This window comes from Hibiscus syriacus, unplaced genomic scaffold (assembly GCF_006381635.1).
Source record: "Hibiscus syriacus cultivar Baekdansim isolate YM2019G1 unplaced genomic scaffold, ASM638163v2 tig00112503_pilon, whole genome shotgun sequence".
Lineage (NCBI taxonomy): Eukaryota > Viridiplantae > Streptophyta > Magnoliopsida > Malvales > Malvaceae > Hibiscus > Hibiscus syriacus.
This window is the reverse complement of record NW_024063349.1, coordinates 747,913-761,587: the sequence shown is the minus strand read 5'-3', so window position 1 is coordinate 761,587 and position 13,675 is coordinate 747,913. Positions and strand designations below refer to the sequence as shown.

The following is a 13,675-nucleotide window of genomic DNA, read 5'->3' as shown; positions in this document are numbered from 1 at the left end:
CGTAACATTCCAGCTCTTTTCTGTCCATCATTAGCTGGATCAAGGCTCTAAATTCAGCACATTCTTGTACATCATGAACATCTTCATTGTGATAACAGCAATGACTGTCACCTTTGGAATCTGATGTGCTATAATGTGGTGCATGAAACCCCTTATTTATCATTTACCTCCATACCCAAGCAAGAGGTGACTTCACTTCGGGTGATTTTGAATTGTTGAAATAAATCCAGCTCCTGTTGCGCATTCTTTGAATAATCCTCTAGAAGGCGAGGTAGTTTTCAATAGCATGCCCTGGAACACCGCCATGATATTCACAGTGCGTATTTTCGTCATACCACTTGGGGTATGGGGGCTTTAGAGGTTTCTCTGGATATGGAGACACCACATGTGCATCAAACAGCTGTTGGTAAAGCTCCTTATATGTCATGGGAATGAGATCGAAATGCTCATTTTCCTTTTCTTTCCTTGGTTCTCTCGAATCTTTCCTAGAAGTACCTGATGGTACAACTGTAATTGGTTTTGATTTGGAGATTGTAACGCCTTTCCTAGCGTCAAAAATGTTGATGATCTCTCATTCTTTCTTCTTTAGGGGAGGTTTTCTACTCGACCTACCTCTTTCTTTAATGGTTGTTTCTACTATCTTTGTTTTGACTTCTTCACCAAATTTCAGAATACGGTAACCATCTGAATTATTTTAAAGTATGGTAAGACTCCAAGTGAAATTACCAACTGTGGAGTAGGTGGTACAACTACCCCCTCAAATGCCCCTTCCCCAAGAGCATTCCTTTGATTCAACCAGACAACCTTGAAATAATTTGGTCAACCAATAAGTCTTAGTTCCTAGTGATGGAATCAATGGTATTTTGTTGATTTTAACTTATTTTTTCTTCTAGTTCCTTCTGTAATCTTAGCATGTTCTCCTCAAGTTGAGCAATCTTGGCTTCCATTTTCATTTGCGAGAGTGTTGTGAGGATGGCACGTGCCTGAAGCTTGTAGAGGTAAAACCGGTGTTTGTTCATTTTTTATGAGACATCTCTTGTTAGTTAATGTGAATGTAATGAAAAAAAAGAAAAATTATGCGAAATATGCAAGAATGCATGATACATGAAATGTTCAAGGCATTGATCCAAAAATGTGTCTGTTATTATAAATAATCCTTATTGGGGACAAAAGTGTTATTTCGTAAGAGACAAAGACCACTAAGTCTTTTAGACCCCGAACAACTTCTAACAGGTTGACTCGTCTTCGGTCTTCGTTTGTCACCAGTTGAATACCTTGTCAAACTGCTCCGGCTTATCGGGCTAAATCGTTCAAGTAATGAGCTGCTTTGTGTGCTTGTTCAAAAGTATCGAATTACTGCATCTCTGACTTTCACTCTCTACTGAGCTTGTTCTCTAACAAAAACGCCATTGACAACCTCCATAAAAGGGAACTATACGAAGTTTATTTGCCCGTTTCTTGATTTCGTCAATGATGGCCTCCAATTTCAGCTATCACTTTTCCATCTTGTTCTTGTTGCTTTTGAAGGAACTCTCCAACTCAGTAACCTTTTTCTCGTCTTGCCTCTACAACTTTTGCCAACCCATTTTGGAAAAGTTGACTTTTGATGTTCTTGGTGTAAACCCGGTCTATTCTGAGTCCTTTACAATGCAACAGAGTGGAAAACATAGTGGCATATTCTTCGATTACGGGTACCACGTCTTCTTGGTTGAATTATCTTGCAGATTGTCTCCCTGACCATAGCTGGACCTCTACGTTTTTCATCTCTTGTATTATATAACCCCTTTGTCCTTTAATGTAAATTATTTACGTTTAACGAACACATTTTTTGTGGATCAACACCTCTTTTGAATGATGCAAATGATGAAAATAAAATGAAAGAGAACAAAAATAAAAAGAGTTAGTGAGGTAAGGATAATAATCAAAACAATAATGAAAATAAAAGTCCTACCCCACATGCTTATTATTCCTACCCGGACATGATCTCTATCCCACATGTTAATTTTGAACCAGTCCTAACCGCATAAATTTCTAGTTCACATTGCTTTGAACAGAAAATAAAGCAAGAAATAACTCAAGACAACCTAAGTTTTGAAATGAAGCTTTGGGGTGGGCTCTAATTCTTTTTAGTCTCCCGGTTTAAGTTCTAAAGAAGGTATCCGAATTTTCCTTAATGGTGCCCCCTTAGGCTTGCCAGACCCTTAGTTATAAGCCCATTACAAGCTTGTGTGGACTAAGTTAAACTCGAGATGATACATCAAATGAATGATATAGAGATTTTTTTGAATGAAACGTTAATAATTTAGGCTTCATTGCCATCCAGCTGAAGAGACAAAATAATTATATTCCCACACTTTATCCAACTTTTTCTTATCACAGGGAGACATGGGCACACCGGTGGTGGTGAGATAAAAATAAAAAAAATTAAAGGATCAAATAGGGATGTAAAATTTACAGACCAAATTGATGCTAAAAAATGGGTTGCAAGAGAAAAATAAAAAGGTTAAGGGACTAATTAATAAAACCGAAAAACTAATGCCTAAAACAATAAAAAAAAATACAGCACATACTGTAAAAACAACACATTACAAACACCAAAACATAATAAACCCATACCATTAGAACTAAAATATAAATTATCCAAAATTACATATTAAAATCGAAATAATTAAAAATATAAATTATAGTGACCAAAATAAGATAATTGCAAACATTGTAACCAAATTAAAAAATTAACAATAATAACACACTGTACAATAACATGACTAAATTGAAAATATTAAAACATCATTACTCGAAATAAAAGAAAACAAAGCATCATTCAATGGCTAAAATGAAATATTACAAATGATAAAGGGACCCAAAGTGGAATTTACCCACGAGCTAAAGTGCAAACAGGCCCCCCTTTGAAACTACGTCTTTTCATGGGGGGCATATAAGCCTACATGCAAGGCTTAATTTCTCATATTTTCCCTCAATTTTCCCATTTGCTCAAAACAAAGAGAGAGAGTTCTCTCAACTTCCCTTTGTCGGGGAAGAAAAAATAGGCACCGTCGACGTCAATCACGTCACGGCGGCGCACATCGACTGGAGTAAACCCAAACCCCCAAAAAATTCTCCGACTAAGGTAAGCTTCTCGTCTCGCTTTTATGCTATTTTCCCTTTATTTTTTCCTCCATATTTTTCTGATTTTCGTTCGAATCTCCCCGTATTTTCTACTCGTATTTTTTTCTCTCCTTTTTGATTTGTTTACATATATATATTTATAGCTTTAGGAAAAACTATTTTTAGAGAGTTTGATTTCTACTAAAATGTCCGTTTGTTGGTTGTTTGTGTTCCACACGTCGCCGGGTCGAGAAAAAAGGGTGGTTGATCGAGGAAAGAGACCAGTTGGTGCGGGTGACCAGTTGGTAGGCTGTGCGGTGTTGAAGCAAAAGGTTAGGGTTTTGAAATCCTAACCGGTTCGGATCGTGAACCGGGTCTCGTGTCGGTTCTGGTTGTTCCAGTGGATCCGGGTTGAGGGTCTTGGGCTGCTTGTGTGGTCTTATTTGTATCTGGGCCTTGTATTGGGTGATGGGTTTATTTGTTGGACCTGAAAATAAAATACCCAAAATGAATAATGTAATAATATATTGATAATATATATATATATATATATATATATATATATATATATATATATATATTTATACTATATAATATACAACATAATATGCATATATTATATAATATAATACACATACGCTATACATTAATTATAGGACATAAATTAACGTAGAGTGAAGTCAGACGAAAATACGTGTCGACAAGTAGAATTCAAGAATGAAGGAGAAGCAGGAACAAAACTAGCATGTGAGACTGCATTCATAGTGTGATATAAACCCGAGCAGAAGACGGACGATGCTCCGTCCCTGAACCACTCGATCTTTTTGAGTAATCACCTGTTTGAGCCCCAGAATCAACGACACCAATATAATCCCGATCAAACTAATGATAACATTTCTGAACAACATGAGCAAACTTGCCACACAGCTGATATTGTGGCCTGTTTGAATTATAGTTCCGTCCACGACCTCGACTTCGATAGCCACCTCCCTGCTGACTACGCTTCTTAGAGGAAGAACCGTCTGAAGACCCTTTGACATTCAGCTCATCAATAGACTTCAAATGAGTCTGAACGACATTAGCTGAAATTCCTTCTCCCAAAAATACCTTCTGCCTAGCCTCACAATCAAGCAACATTTTAGTAAGAGTATCCAACGACAACCCCTCTCTAGAGGCTATAGCAATGACATATTCAAACTCCATAGTCAAGCCAGCTAGAATAGATTCTTTTGAGAATGCAGAGAATGTCTGAAAGAAGAAATCTTTACACTAGATATCGCACTAAACAGACGAGTCACAGCATGCCAAATAGCAACCGAAGAGGTAAGACCAGTAAGATGAGGAAGAATCTTTATACTTACAGTGGTTAATAACCAAGAAGCAAGCAATTTATCTTGCTGCCTGAAGAGCAAGAACTCCGGATCTTTACACTAGATATCGCACTAAACAGACGAGTCACAGCATGCCAAATAGCAACCGAAGAGGTAAGACCAGTAAGATGAGGAAGAATCTTTATACTTACAGTGGTTAATAACCAAGAAGCAAGCAATTTATCTTGCTGCCTGAAGAGCAAGAACTCCGGATTCTCCTCAAGCTGCCTAGAACTGTTGGTAACAGCTCATTTGGAACAACAGTGTTAGTAGAAATAAATAGTGACAAACCATAACCATCAATGATCAAAGACACCTCATGTTTCCGTAACAAATATGTATTCTGAGTAGGCTTGATCGTATCATGTTTAGGTATATTTTGAATAGAGCTCTCTCTAGCATCAGTGCAACTCATAGGAGAATTGATATGAGAAACGTTCTCAGTATCACGAGCTGGATTATCCATAAGATCAACCATCATAAAATCAACTCAAGAAACAAGAGAAGATGCAGATCTGAAACCAAGAATCTCAAACAGCATGATTACCGAATTCGCTCTTTTAATCAAAACGCAACAAGAGACAAACAGCACCAAACAAGAGATCTAAAGGAAAAGAAACAAAGCACAAAGCAAAACCAACCAACTTCTCTTCCAAACACAAAGAAAGCAGCGGAAGAGAAAACCACAGCACCAGGAATTGGCGATTGATACCATGTTAAGATATAAACCAAACTAACAAATGAAGAAGAAGTAAGAAGAGAGAAAGAATACGTATGCTTTTCATCTTTATCAACAAAGTCTGAATACAAGAAATGATGGCACTGACTATTTATAAAGTCAGCTGACATCAGCTAAACTCATAACAGAAACCCTAACAAACCAATAACCAACTGCTCATGACATTCAGCTGGAAACCAACTCCATACTATATACTAACATGAAGAATATTTGTTTGCTTTCCACGGAGAATCTGGAGGTTGGAGTTTGATCACCAAGAGTGGAGCAATCCCACGATTATTGCATCTATTGTCCTCTCCGGATTCTAAAATCCTAGAGCATACCGTTACAGCTCAATTGAATTTATATATATCGATGAGTCTAACAAGAGTCTTATAATTGATGAACGCGTAATTCCAAGAATAATAGAAGTCTTGAAAAGTGGAAGTATGGAGACGAGAGAGAACTCGGCAGCAGCTTTGTTTAGCTTGTCGATGCTCGGCGATAATGATAAAAAAACGACAACAAAAATGAAGAAAATTTGTGCAATTGAGCTTCTAATTAGACATTGGCGAAATTTGGTGATAGAGTTTGAGGGATCAATTTAAAATTTTAGAGGTTTAAATTAAGATTTTTTAAAATTTTGAAGGATTTAATTTATATTTTTCCAAAAAAATTAGGGTCTACTACAATTTTTGAAATTTTGAGAGGCTTAATGAGAATTTTTAAAAATCATGGGAGTGAGTTTAATTAAGAATATTAAAAAAATAAAATTTAATTTGAATTTCTAAAATTTGGGGGACAAATTGAATTTTTAAAAAAAATTAAAAGTCAAAATTAGAATTTTTAAAATTTTTGGGTGACCGTGACCCCTCTAGTCCAACTTGTGTTCCGCCCATGTAATTAGAGGAAATGAAGAAAAAATGAGGAAAATTTAAGAATTTGAGAAGGATGAGCTAGGAGAAAGAAAAGAAATGGCGAGTTAAAGAAAAAGAGGAGGATGTGAGGGCTAGTTAAAATAGTTTCACATGGTCAAATGATGTTAAAAAAATCAAACTAAGAACCACATCAGTATTTCGTTACTCCAGTGACAACTGTTAACCGTCGAACGATCAGTTTGTTAATGATGTCAAGAAAAGAAATGTTAGTGACTAATTTATTACTTTTGAAACTTCAATGGAGAAAACGATTAATTACCATTTGTATAGTTTACTTTATATTAAATTTATATAATTACGTTAAATTTAAAGATATAATAACTTTCTAAATTAATAATAAAAATACTAAAAACTAAAAATAAATTATCCTTGAATAATCTAAAATAATTACAAGATAATATATATTAAAAAAATTATTCTATAGACAACTTTTACATATCCTAAATAATTATTTAAATTAAATTCTGAAAAAATAATATTATCTTTTTTCTCTTAAACACATCAATATATTGAACTACAAATAACCTTTTTCTTTTTTGTTACATAACTAAAAATAACCTTAAATGAGAGAAAAGTGGCAAGATAAAGCCTAATTTCAATTGAATTTGTAGGCTATTTCTACTGGGGGCTTGAGGCCTCATGCCCTAATGATGCAATGACTCAACAAATGACAAAGGCATGGAGTAGAAAGGGTAGCCATAACTAAAGGCCAAAGCTTTTGTCAGAGAAAAAAAATACCAACTTGCAATCAATATCAACAAAACCGAACGGTCCAGATCTCATGATACGTGACAGCAAGGAAACCAAGTAGGCAACTTGATCGGTTGCCTTCTTTATCCCCATTTCCCCCTTTATCAATATCTAACCTAAACACTGTTCTGCTTAAACCCTCTCTTCCATTCCAAAAACCTTATCTTTTTAGCTATAGAGAAAAACAAAGGCTAAAAAGAAGCAAAGTAGCCATGTCTGCAATATCTGCTTCATCTCTTATACTCCAATCTCTCAAACCCAAAGCTTTATCTTTACCAAATTCAACACCCATTTCCCTTTCCCTCTTCTCTCTTCCTCACAAGCCCCATGCAAAGCCTCTCTTCTGTTCTGCTCTTCAAAGTTTCGAGATTTTGGCCAAAAGGTCTTCTTTTTCTTCTAGGTTCGTTAGGAACGTTGCCGTTTCATCCGAGTATGGTCAGGAAGAAGATTTATTTGGTAGTGACGAGGATGGAGAAGAGGCTCCTGATTTCTCCCCCGACTTGAAACTTTTTGTGGGTAACCTTCCTTTCAGTGTGGATAGTGCTCAGCTTGCTGGCTTGTTTGGAAGCGCTGGAAATGTTAAGGTGGTTGAGGTACTTTTTTTCTCTTTCAAATTTTACTAATTAATTTGCCTATTTTATGTTTCTCGGTGTGTTTGAATGCTTAATGCTCAAAAGACATTTAGCTAATTGAAGGGTCGTTGTGTAAGTAATCATTTGTTGATTTAATTGAGAATGGATTTGAATAGATGCAACATGGACCTTATGTCTTTCCTTCAATCATTTGGTGAATTTCGAATCAAAATGTTGGTTTAATATGGTGAAATTATTGCTTTTGGCAGGTGATTTACGACAAGGTAACTAGTAGAAGTAGGGGGTTTGCTTTTGTAACCATGTCCACGATTGAGGAAGTTGAAGCTGCTGAACAACAGTTCAATGGCTATGTAAGTCATTTTTCGGGGGCGAATATGCTATGAACTCCTATTGTTCTGCACATTTCTTATTTGGTTTGGCGTTGTTTACATGTATATTGGAAACAATATGATTTTCCATTTAGTAGTTTAGAATACACATCATGAGTATATTCTTATTTCTCATTATTAGAACAACTTGAAGGCTGATGTCTTGTTTTGGCTTTAAAACATAGCGTTGCTTAAGAATCCAATCCACGTATGAAGTGAATGCTTTATACTTTCTTCCACATTCCTTTTGCAGCATTGTTTGGGAAAAGGGGTGTTTGCATTGACAAGTTTGCATAAGTTTTTACTGTATGAATACCTAATACCTCCATAAAAGTATTAAGTATACAATTCATGATAAGTCAATAGATTTAATCATAACCTTGTGTTTGGGTTATCATAGAATTTTCTTCTGTTTGACTTGCTGGTTACAGGAACTGGAAGGGAGGTCATTGAGGGTAAACTCAGGACCTCCTCCTCCACGTAGGGAAGACTTTTCTCCTAGAGGAGCAAGGGGTAGGGAAGACTTTTCTCCTAGAGGAGCAAGGGGTAGGGAAGACTTTTCTCCTAGAGGAGCAAGAGGTAGGGGAGACTTTTCTCCTAGAGGAGCAAGAGGCAGGGAAGACTTTTCTCCTAGAGGAGCAAGAGGCAGGGAAGACTATTCTCCCAGAGGAGCAAGAGGTGGTCCTCCTATGGGAAATTCAAATCGTGTCTATGTCGGTAACCTTTCATGGGGTGTTGATGATATGGCACTCGAGAACTTGTTCAGTGAGCAGGGCAGTGTTGTGGAAGCGAAAGTCGTTTATGACAGGGAAAGTGGTAGATCAAGGGGATTTGGCTTTGTAACTTATAATTCTTCTGAAGAGGTTGACAGGGCTGTCAGATCCTTGAATGGTTCTGTAAGTTTATCATTGCCTTGATCTTTCATGCATGAATGTCTATTGCAAGTCGAGAATCAATTACTGTATAATGTATCTTTTGTGATAGAATATGTAAGATTAGTCGTTTGGCTAATCAATACCTTCAATGTCTTTCATGCTTCTTTCATTTTATGTTGGGCTGTGGGCACGTACTGATTTCCATGTGCATGACTTTGTCTGGTGCAGGATTTGGATGGCAGACCAATTCGAGTCACTGTGGCAGAGTCTAGGCCAAGGCGTGAATTTTGAGTGCAGATCTTTCCTACCAGTGCTGCTAAATTCCTCGGGTATGACTCAAAGATCTTCCGTTTCAATATTAAAACACACGAACTTTCTTGTTGACCTTTATCTCATCTAACATTATAACACATTTTTGGATGAATATGTGCAAACTGACATGTTAAGCTCGAATATACAAAAATTGGTCTTAAATTTAATGTTCATTGCCTATATTAATATAAGTTTGGATTGGATTCTCTTTTTATCAGGGACGCCTAGAATATGCAGCTGCAGTCTTTTCTGCTCATGGGAGTCTATAAATATGCTTCTTGTTTTGGATGCAATGGCCGATTTGTTCTTTTCAACATCAGTCTTTAGATTATAAAAAGTTGACAACATCTATTGAAATATTTTTCATTATATGTTCCAAGTATCATATGATTTCAGTGACTGACAATGTAGCCTAATGTTTTGCCTCATTGGATTTACATGTTTGGCTCCCTTGTATAATCTTGTGGGATGGAAGACCACCTTTATATCTGTTGAATGAATTGAACCTAAAGCAAAACCTGGTCCTAGATCCTTTGTTTAAGGGGGTTCATTTCATGCTGCTGCCTCATTAAGGTATCGATATCTATTTAAGACATCGATACTATTTTGAGCTTTTATTTTCAAAAATAACTGAAATTTAAGTCTTAATATCGATACCATGCACTAGGTATCAATACTAAGCCTTAGATACGATATATATGACTTTGATATCAATACTAAATTAGGTTAGATGTTGAAAAAATTAGAAAAATCCCTCTGGTATTAAATTAACACCATAGGGTATGTAACCCTTGTGCCCAAAATATAAAAGCAAACATTGTAGGATCAAGCCCCATAACTTTAACATCCTAACTTCATTCTACTTCATATCAATCGTTATGATACTTTACCGACCAATGGCAGATTTAAAATTTTAAAAATAGGGTTTTAAAAGAAAATTTAAAAATTTAAAAATAGGGCTCCAAAAAGGAGATCTTAAAATTTAAAAATAGAGGTCCAAAAATAATGTATTCATGCCCCACAAGTAATATTTATTTAGTCGATCTCTTTTAGGGCAATTTCAGGCAATATGATGCATACATGCCCCAGAAGAAGTAATATTTAAGCATGCTATCACAATCTCAAACCATGATATTCTTATCTCATGCATTCACAGATTAACATACCACATGTTGACATGCACTAAAACATTGTGGGTCCTATACAATACTATTACACATCTTATCATAATCAAGCATATCAAAGTTCATACCACCACACGACTTCAAATGTTAAACTAGACTAGGTAAGACTTGTACATGCCACTAAATTCATTATATCAAAAGTGAACATATACTTTCCGTTTAAGGGTAGCTGTGACTCTTTTGATGATGCATCATCCTCGATCCTACCTCGAAATTTTCTATCGTTACCTACGTGTGAAATTAAACCACGCGTTGAATTTGAAATTCGTTAGTGCTTATAATACAAATAACCAATGTTAGTGGCATAAAACACACTCAAGCATGCCAACATCGCATGAGTTCATATCAATATATCATGTTCATTTCATAGTATATTTTATTATTCACACTTTGATTAATTCATAACTTAATAAACATAGGACATGCGTCATGTCCCAAAATCGTGTTGAACAATACTAAAATCATAGGTAGTCTCTGGTTAGAAATCATATGCTTGACTCATTATCATTATGAAGTTATCAATGTTTGTATTCGTTTCTAAGTATCATTTCTTGTTTTCAATCATAGTTTGACATCTACTTTCACCTTATGATGATCCTTCCATGCATGGCTACAATGTATTAGGCATATTTCGCAAAACAGTACATATTAATCATGTTTTCAATTTATTAGTTTGAGTGAGTTTCATGCAAAATCAATCCTAGGAGAAAAAGAGAAATGATGTACAAATATTTTGGTATCGATTTTATCACGAAAGACGATCGATGACTGACAGTAATTGGTTGGAACGATGGTCGAAAAGGTAGAATGTCAAAAAGTAAATTGTTTAGAAGTTTAGTAATAAAATATATACACCCCTAAAAATTAATGTCTAAAATGAGATCGTGTTGGGCATCAATAGTTGTCGCTAAAACGAATTTGCTTGATGAACAACATTTCTTTTTATCATTGAAGTCGCTTGATGGGTTCATGTTGGAATTGTGTCGAACACGGATATGATTTGAAATTAAAGTTATTATTTAATTACGAAGTAATTTCTATGTTCTTTGTTCGTTTATTTCACCAATAAAGTTATTAATTAATTACGAAGTAATTTCTATGTGTTTTGTTCGTTTATTTCACCAATTGATGTCAACTCTTGTTTAATAATGGTTATTTAGAGCTTTTCATTAACTAAAATTGAAAGCTGAAAACAATGAATTTAATTTTTAGGGGCTTTTTGGGTGTAAATTTATTATATAATAGAATTTATATGACTAGGTTTGTTTATCTTATTGTAATCCTAGATTTTTTTAACTTTATTTATTCTTCATCGAATTAAAATAATATTTAAATATTTTAAAAATAATAATAAATACGAATATGGTTTGAAATTAAAGTTATTAAAGTTATTCATGGTACTACTACCTGAGAGAATATTTCGCTTGAAGATGGTGATGGTGTAATACCCCAAACTTCGGGTCAATGATTTAAGTGTAAGGATTAAAAATTTGGTGGTTTCATTTTGATAAATTGAAAGGTGCAAGGACTGATTTGGAAAATTGTTGTCCATGATTTATTATCAAAGATGGAAAGATGGAAGGGCATTATGATCTTTTAGTAGGATCTTTTAGTAGGAAAAGAATTTAATATTCATTTTAAAGGGTTATAACATGTGGGGAGAGGAAAAGAAAAAGAAAAGTCTCGAAGCTTGGCTTTCTCTTCCTCTCTTCCTTCGTATTCTTCCATGGCTAAGGTAAGTTAATTGAAGTTGGTTAATTCTTTCATTTTTTATTTGGTTTTTGTTCTATGAGTGATATAGAAGCTTAAAAAAGTTTAAAGATGAACTGAAACTAAGAGATTAAGGATTTAATGGTGATTTAGTAAAATGGGGTTTTTAAGATAATTGATTGAAATTGATTGTATTTGGATTTTTAAAGATATATTTGACTTGTCAAGGGTTTAATTAAGGGATTAGAAGTGTTGGGAAGGATTTAAAACATGTTTGAAAAATTGATATGATTTTTAGTTTCAAGGGTTATATGGTAGATTTTTTTATGTAAAAGGGGTTTTAATGGAGATAAGTTAATGGGAATAAGTGTAAATGAGTTTGAAGGTATAAATAGATCTAAGGGTAAGAGATTTAAGTGAAAGTTGGGTAAATTTTGAAGTAAAATAGGTGATTTATGGGTAAGGGTATTAGTACTGAAAGAACAGTATCGATACTATAAGGTTAACTGCGATGAAATTATATGAATCAGATGAACAGTATCGATACTGAATGTTAGTAGTATCGATACTGGTAAGGGTATCGATACCAATAGTAAGGTATCGATAATATAAGTAAAGATGAAATTACAGAATACCAAAATGATATCGGTACTAATGGGGTATCGATACCATAGAAGAGAGGTATCGGTACTATGGGCAGAGTATCGATACTATTCAATCAGAATTGTTATTTAGATGTTTCATTTCGCTCAAGTAAAGGTTAATTGATAGATGTTATTGAGCTCCGATATTCATTTTGATTATGTTAATGTGTAGATTAGATCGAAAGTAAGTGCTTAACAAATGGACTTGTAAAGTTAGTAAGCTAAAGTGAAAAGGATGTATGCTTAGGACTTAAGTAAGGTAAACGTGAGTGCTATTTACTTATTTTATCAATGATTGGAGGATGGCTTGTGATGAGCCAATCCCAAATGTTCTTGAGTTATATGAAAGTGATTTATTTGAGTATATGTTATTATATATGAAAGTGTTTTATATAAGTATATTCTGTGTGAGGGTTTTATATGTGAATATGTTTTATATGAGTAAATTGATAAGAGGAATATGATGTGTAATATGAAATAATTATGAGCTATGAGCATATGATAAGTATTGAATAAATGCTATGTGAAATTAAATATTATGAGAACAAGTTCTACGTGAATAAATGATAAACTTGGATAAAGTTTCATGAAATTGTTCTACGTGAGAAGTGTTCTACTTGAAAAGGTTATATATGATAATGTGCTAAGTGAAAAGGTTCTGCGTGAAGAAACCCTATGTGAACGTAAACTACGAGAATAAGACACACTTTAAATAATGAAATGAAAATAATTATATGGTTAAAGCCTAAAGTATCTAAACGTTCATGTAACACCCATTTCCCGTATACACTCATGTATACGAGTCATAGATGTCACATGACTTTTAAAATATTTTCGTACTTGAAACCAGTAAAATTTTGCTTCTTTAAGTAAAACAATTTACTATAATAATATTATAAATGTTCATTAATCACTAGTATGTAAAATAACCTTAAAGTTCGAACATAATATACTACTACAACCCATATGTCAAATACATACCAGAGCATCATCATATAACTAATACATTACAACTACTAATATCAAAAGTAAACATCTAAAGATGTCATACAACTACTGATGAGACAACCTTTAATTTAAGATGTTAGTTTCACTCCTTACTCCGATT

The 13,675-nt window shown here is 34.3% G+C and overlaps 1 protein-coding gene across 3 annotated transcripts; it reads left to right on the top strand.

The window, feature by feature from the left end:
• Window positions 1-7,059: 7,059 nt before the first annotated feature.
• Window positions 7,060-9,463, top strand: LOC120180962 (RNA-binding protein CP29B, chloroplastic-like). 3 transcript variants are annotated; one of them, XM_039186230.1, is made up of 6 exons: window positions 7,060-7,474; window positions 7,723-7,824; window positions 8,274-8,355; window positions 8,422-8,738; window positions 8,946-9,047; window positions 9,250-9,463. In XM_039186230.1, the coding sequence occupies exons 1-5, from the start codon at window positions 7,094-7,096 to the stop codon at window positions 9,006-9,008; spliced, it is 945 nt and encodes a 314-aa protein (XP_039042161.1). In that variant the 5' UTR covers window positions 7,060-7,093; the 3' UTR covers window positions 9,009-9,047; window positions 9,250-9,463. The 3 variants fall into 3 exon arrangements, with proteins under 3 accessions (XP_039042161.1, XP_039042162.1, XP_039042160.1); XM_039186231.1 differs by having other exon boundaries at window positions 7,061-7,474; window positions 8,274-8,322; window positions 8,946-9,463; XM_039186229.1 differs by having other exon boundaries at window positions 7,061-7,474; window positions 8,946-9,463.
• Window positions 9,464-13,675: the final 4,212 nt, after the last annotated feature.

Bases quoted from the DNA above. Each gene is read 5' to 3' on its own strand.
- LOC120180962 (XM_039186230.1), top strand. From the start codon at position 7,094: ATGTCTGCAATATCTGCTTCATCTCTTATACTCCAATCTCTCAAACCC. The intron at 7,825-8,273 runs GTAAGTCATTTT...TGCTGGTTACAG, and splicing joins AACAACAGTTCAATGGCTAT to GAACTGGAAGGGAGGTCATT. The intron at 8,356-8,421 runs GTAGGGAAGACT...GAGGAGCAAGAG, and splicing joins TTCTCCTAGAGGAGCAAGGG to GTAGGGGAGACTTTTCTCCT.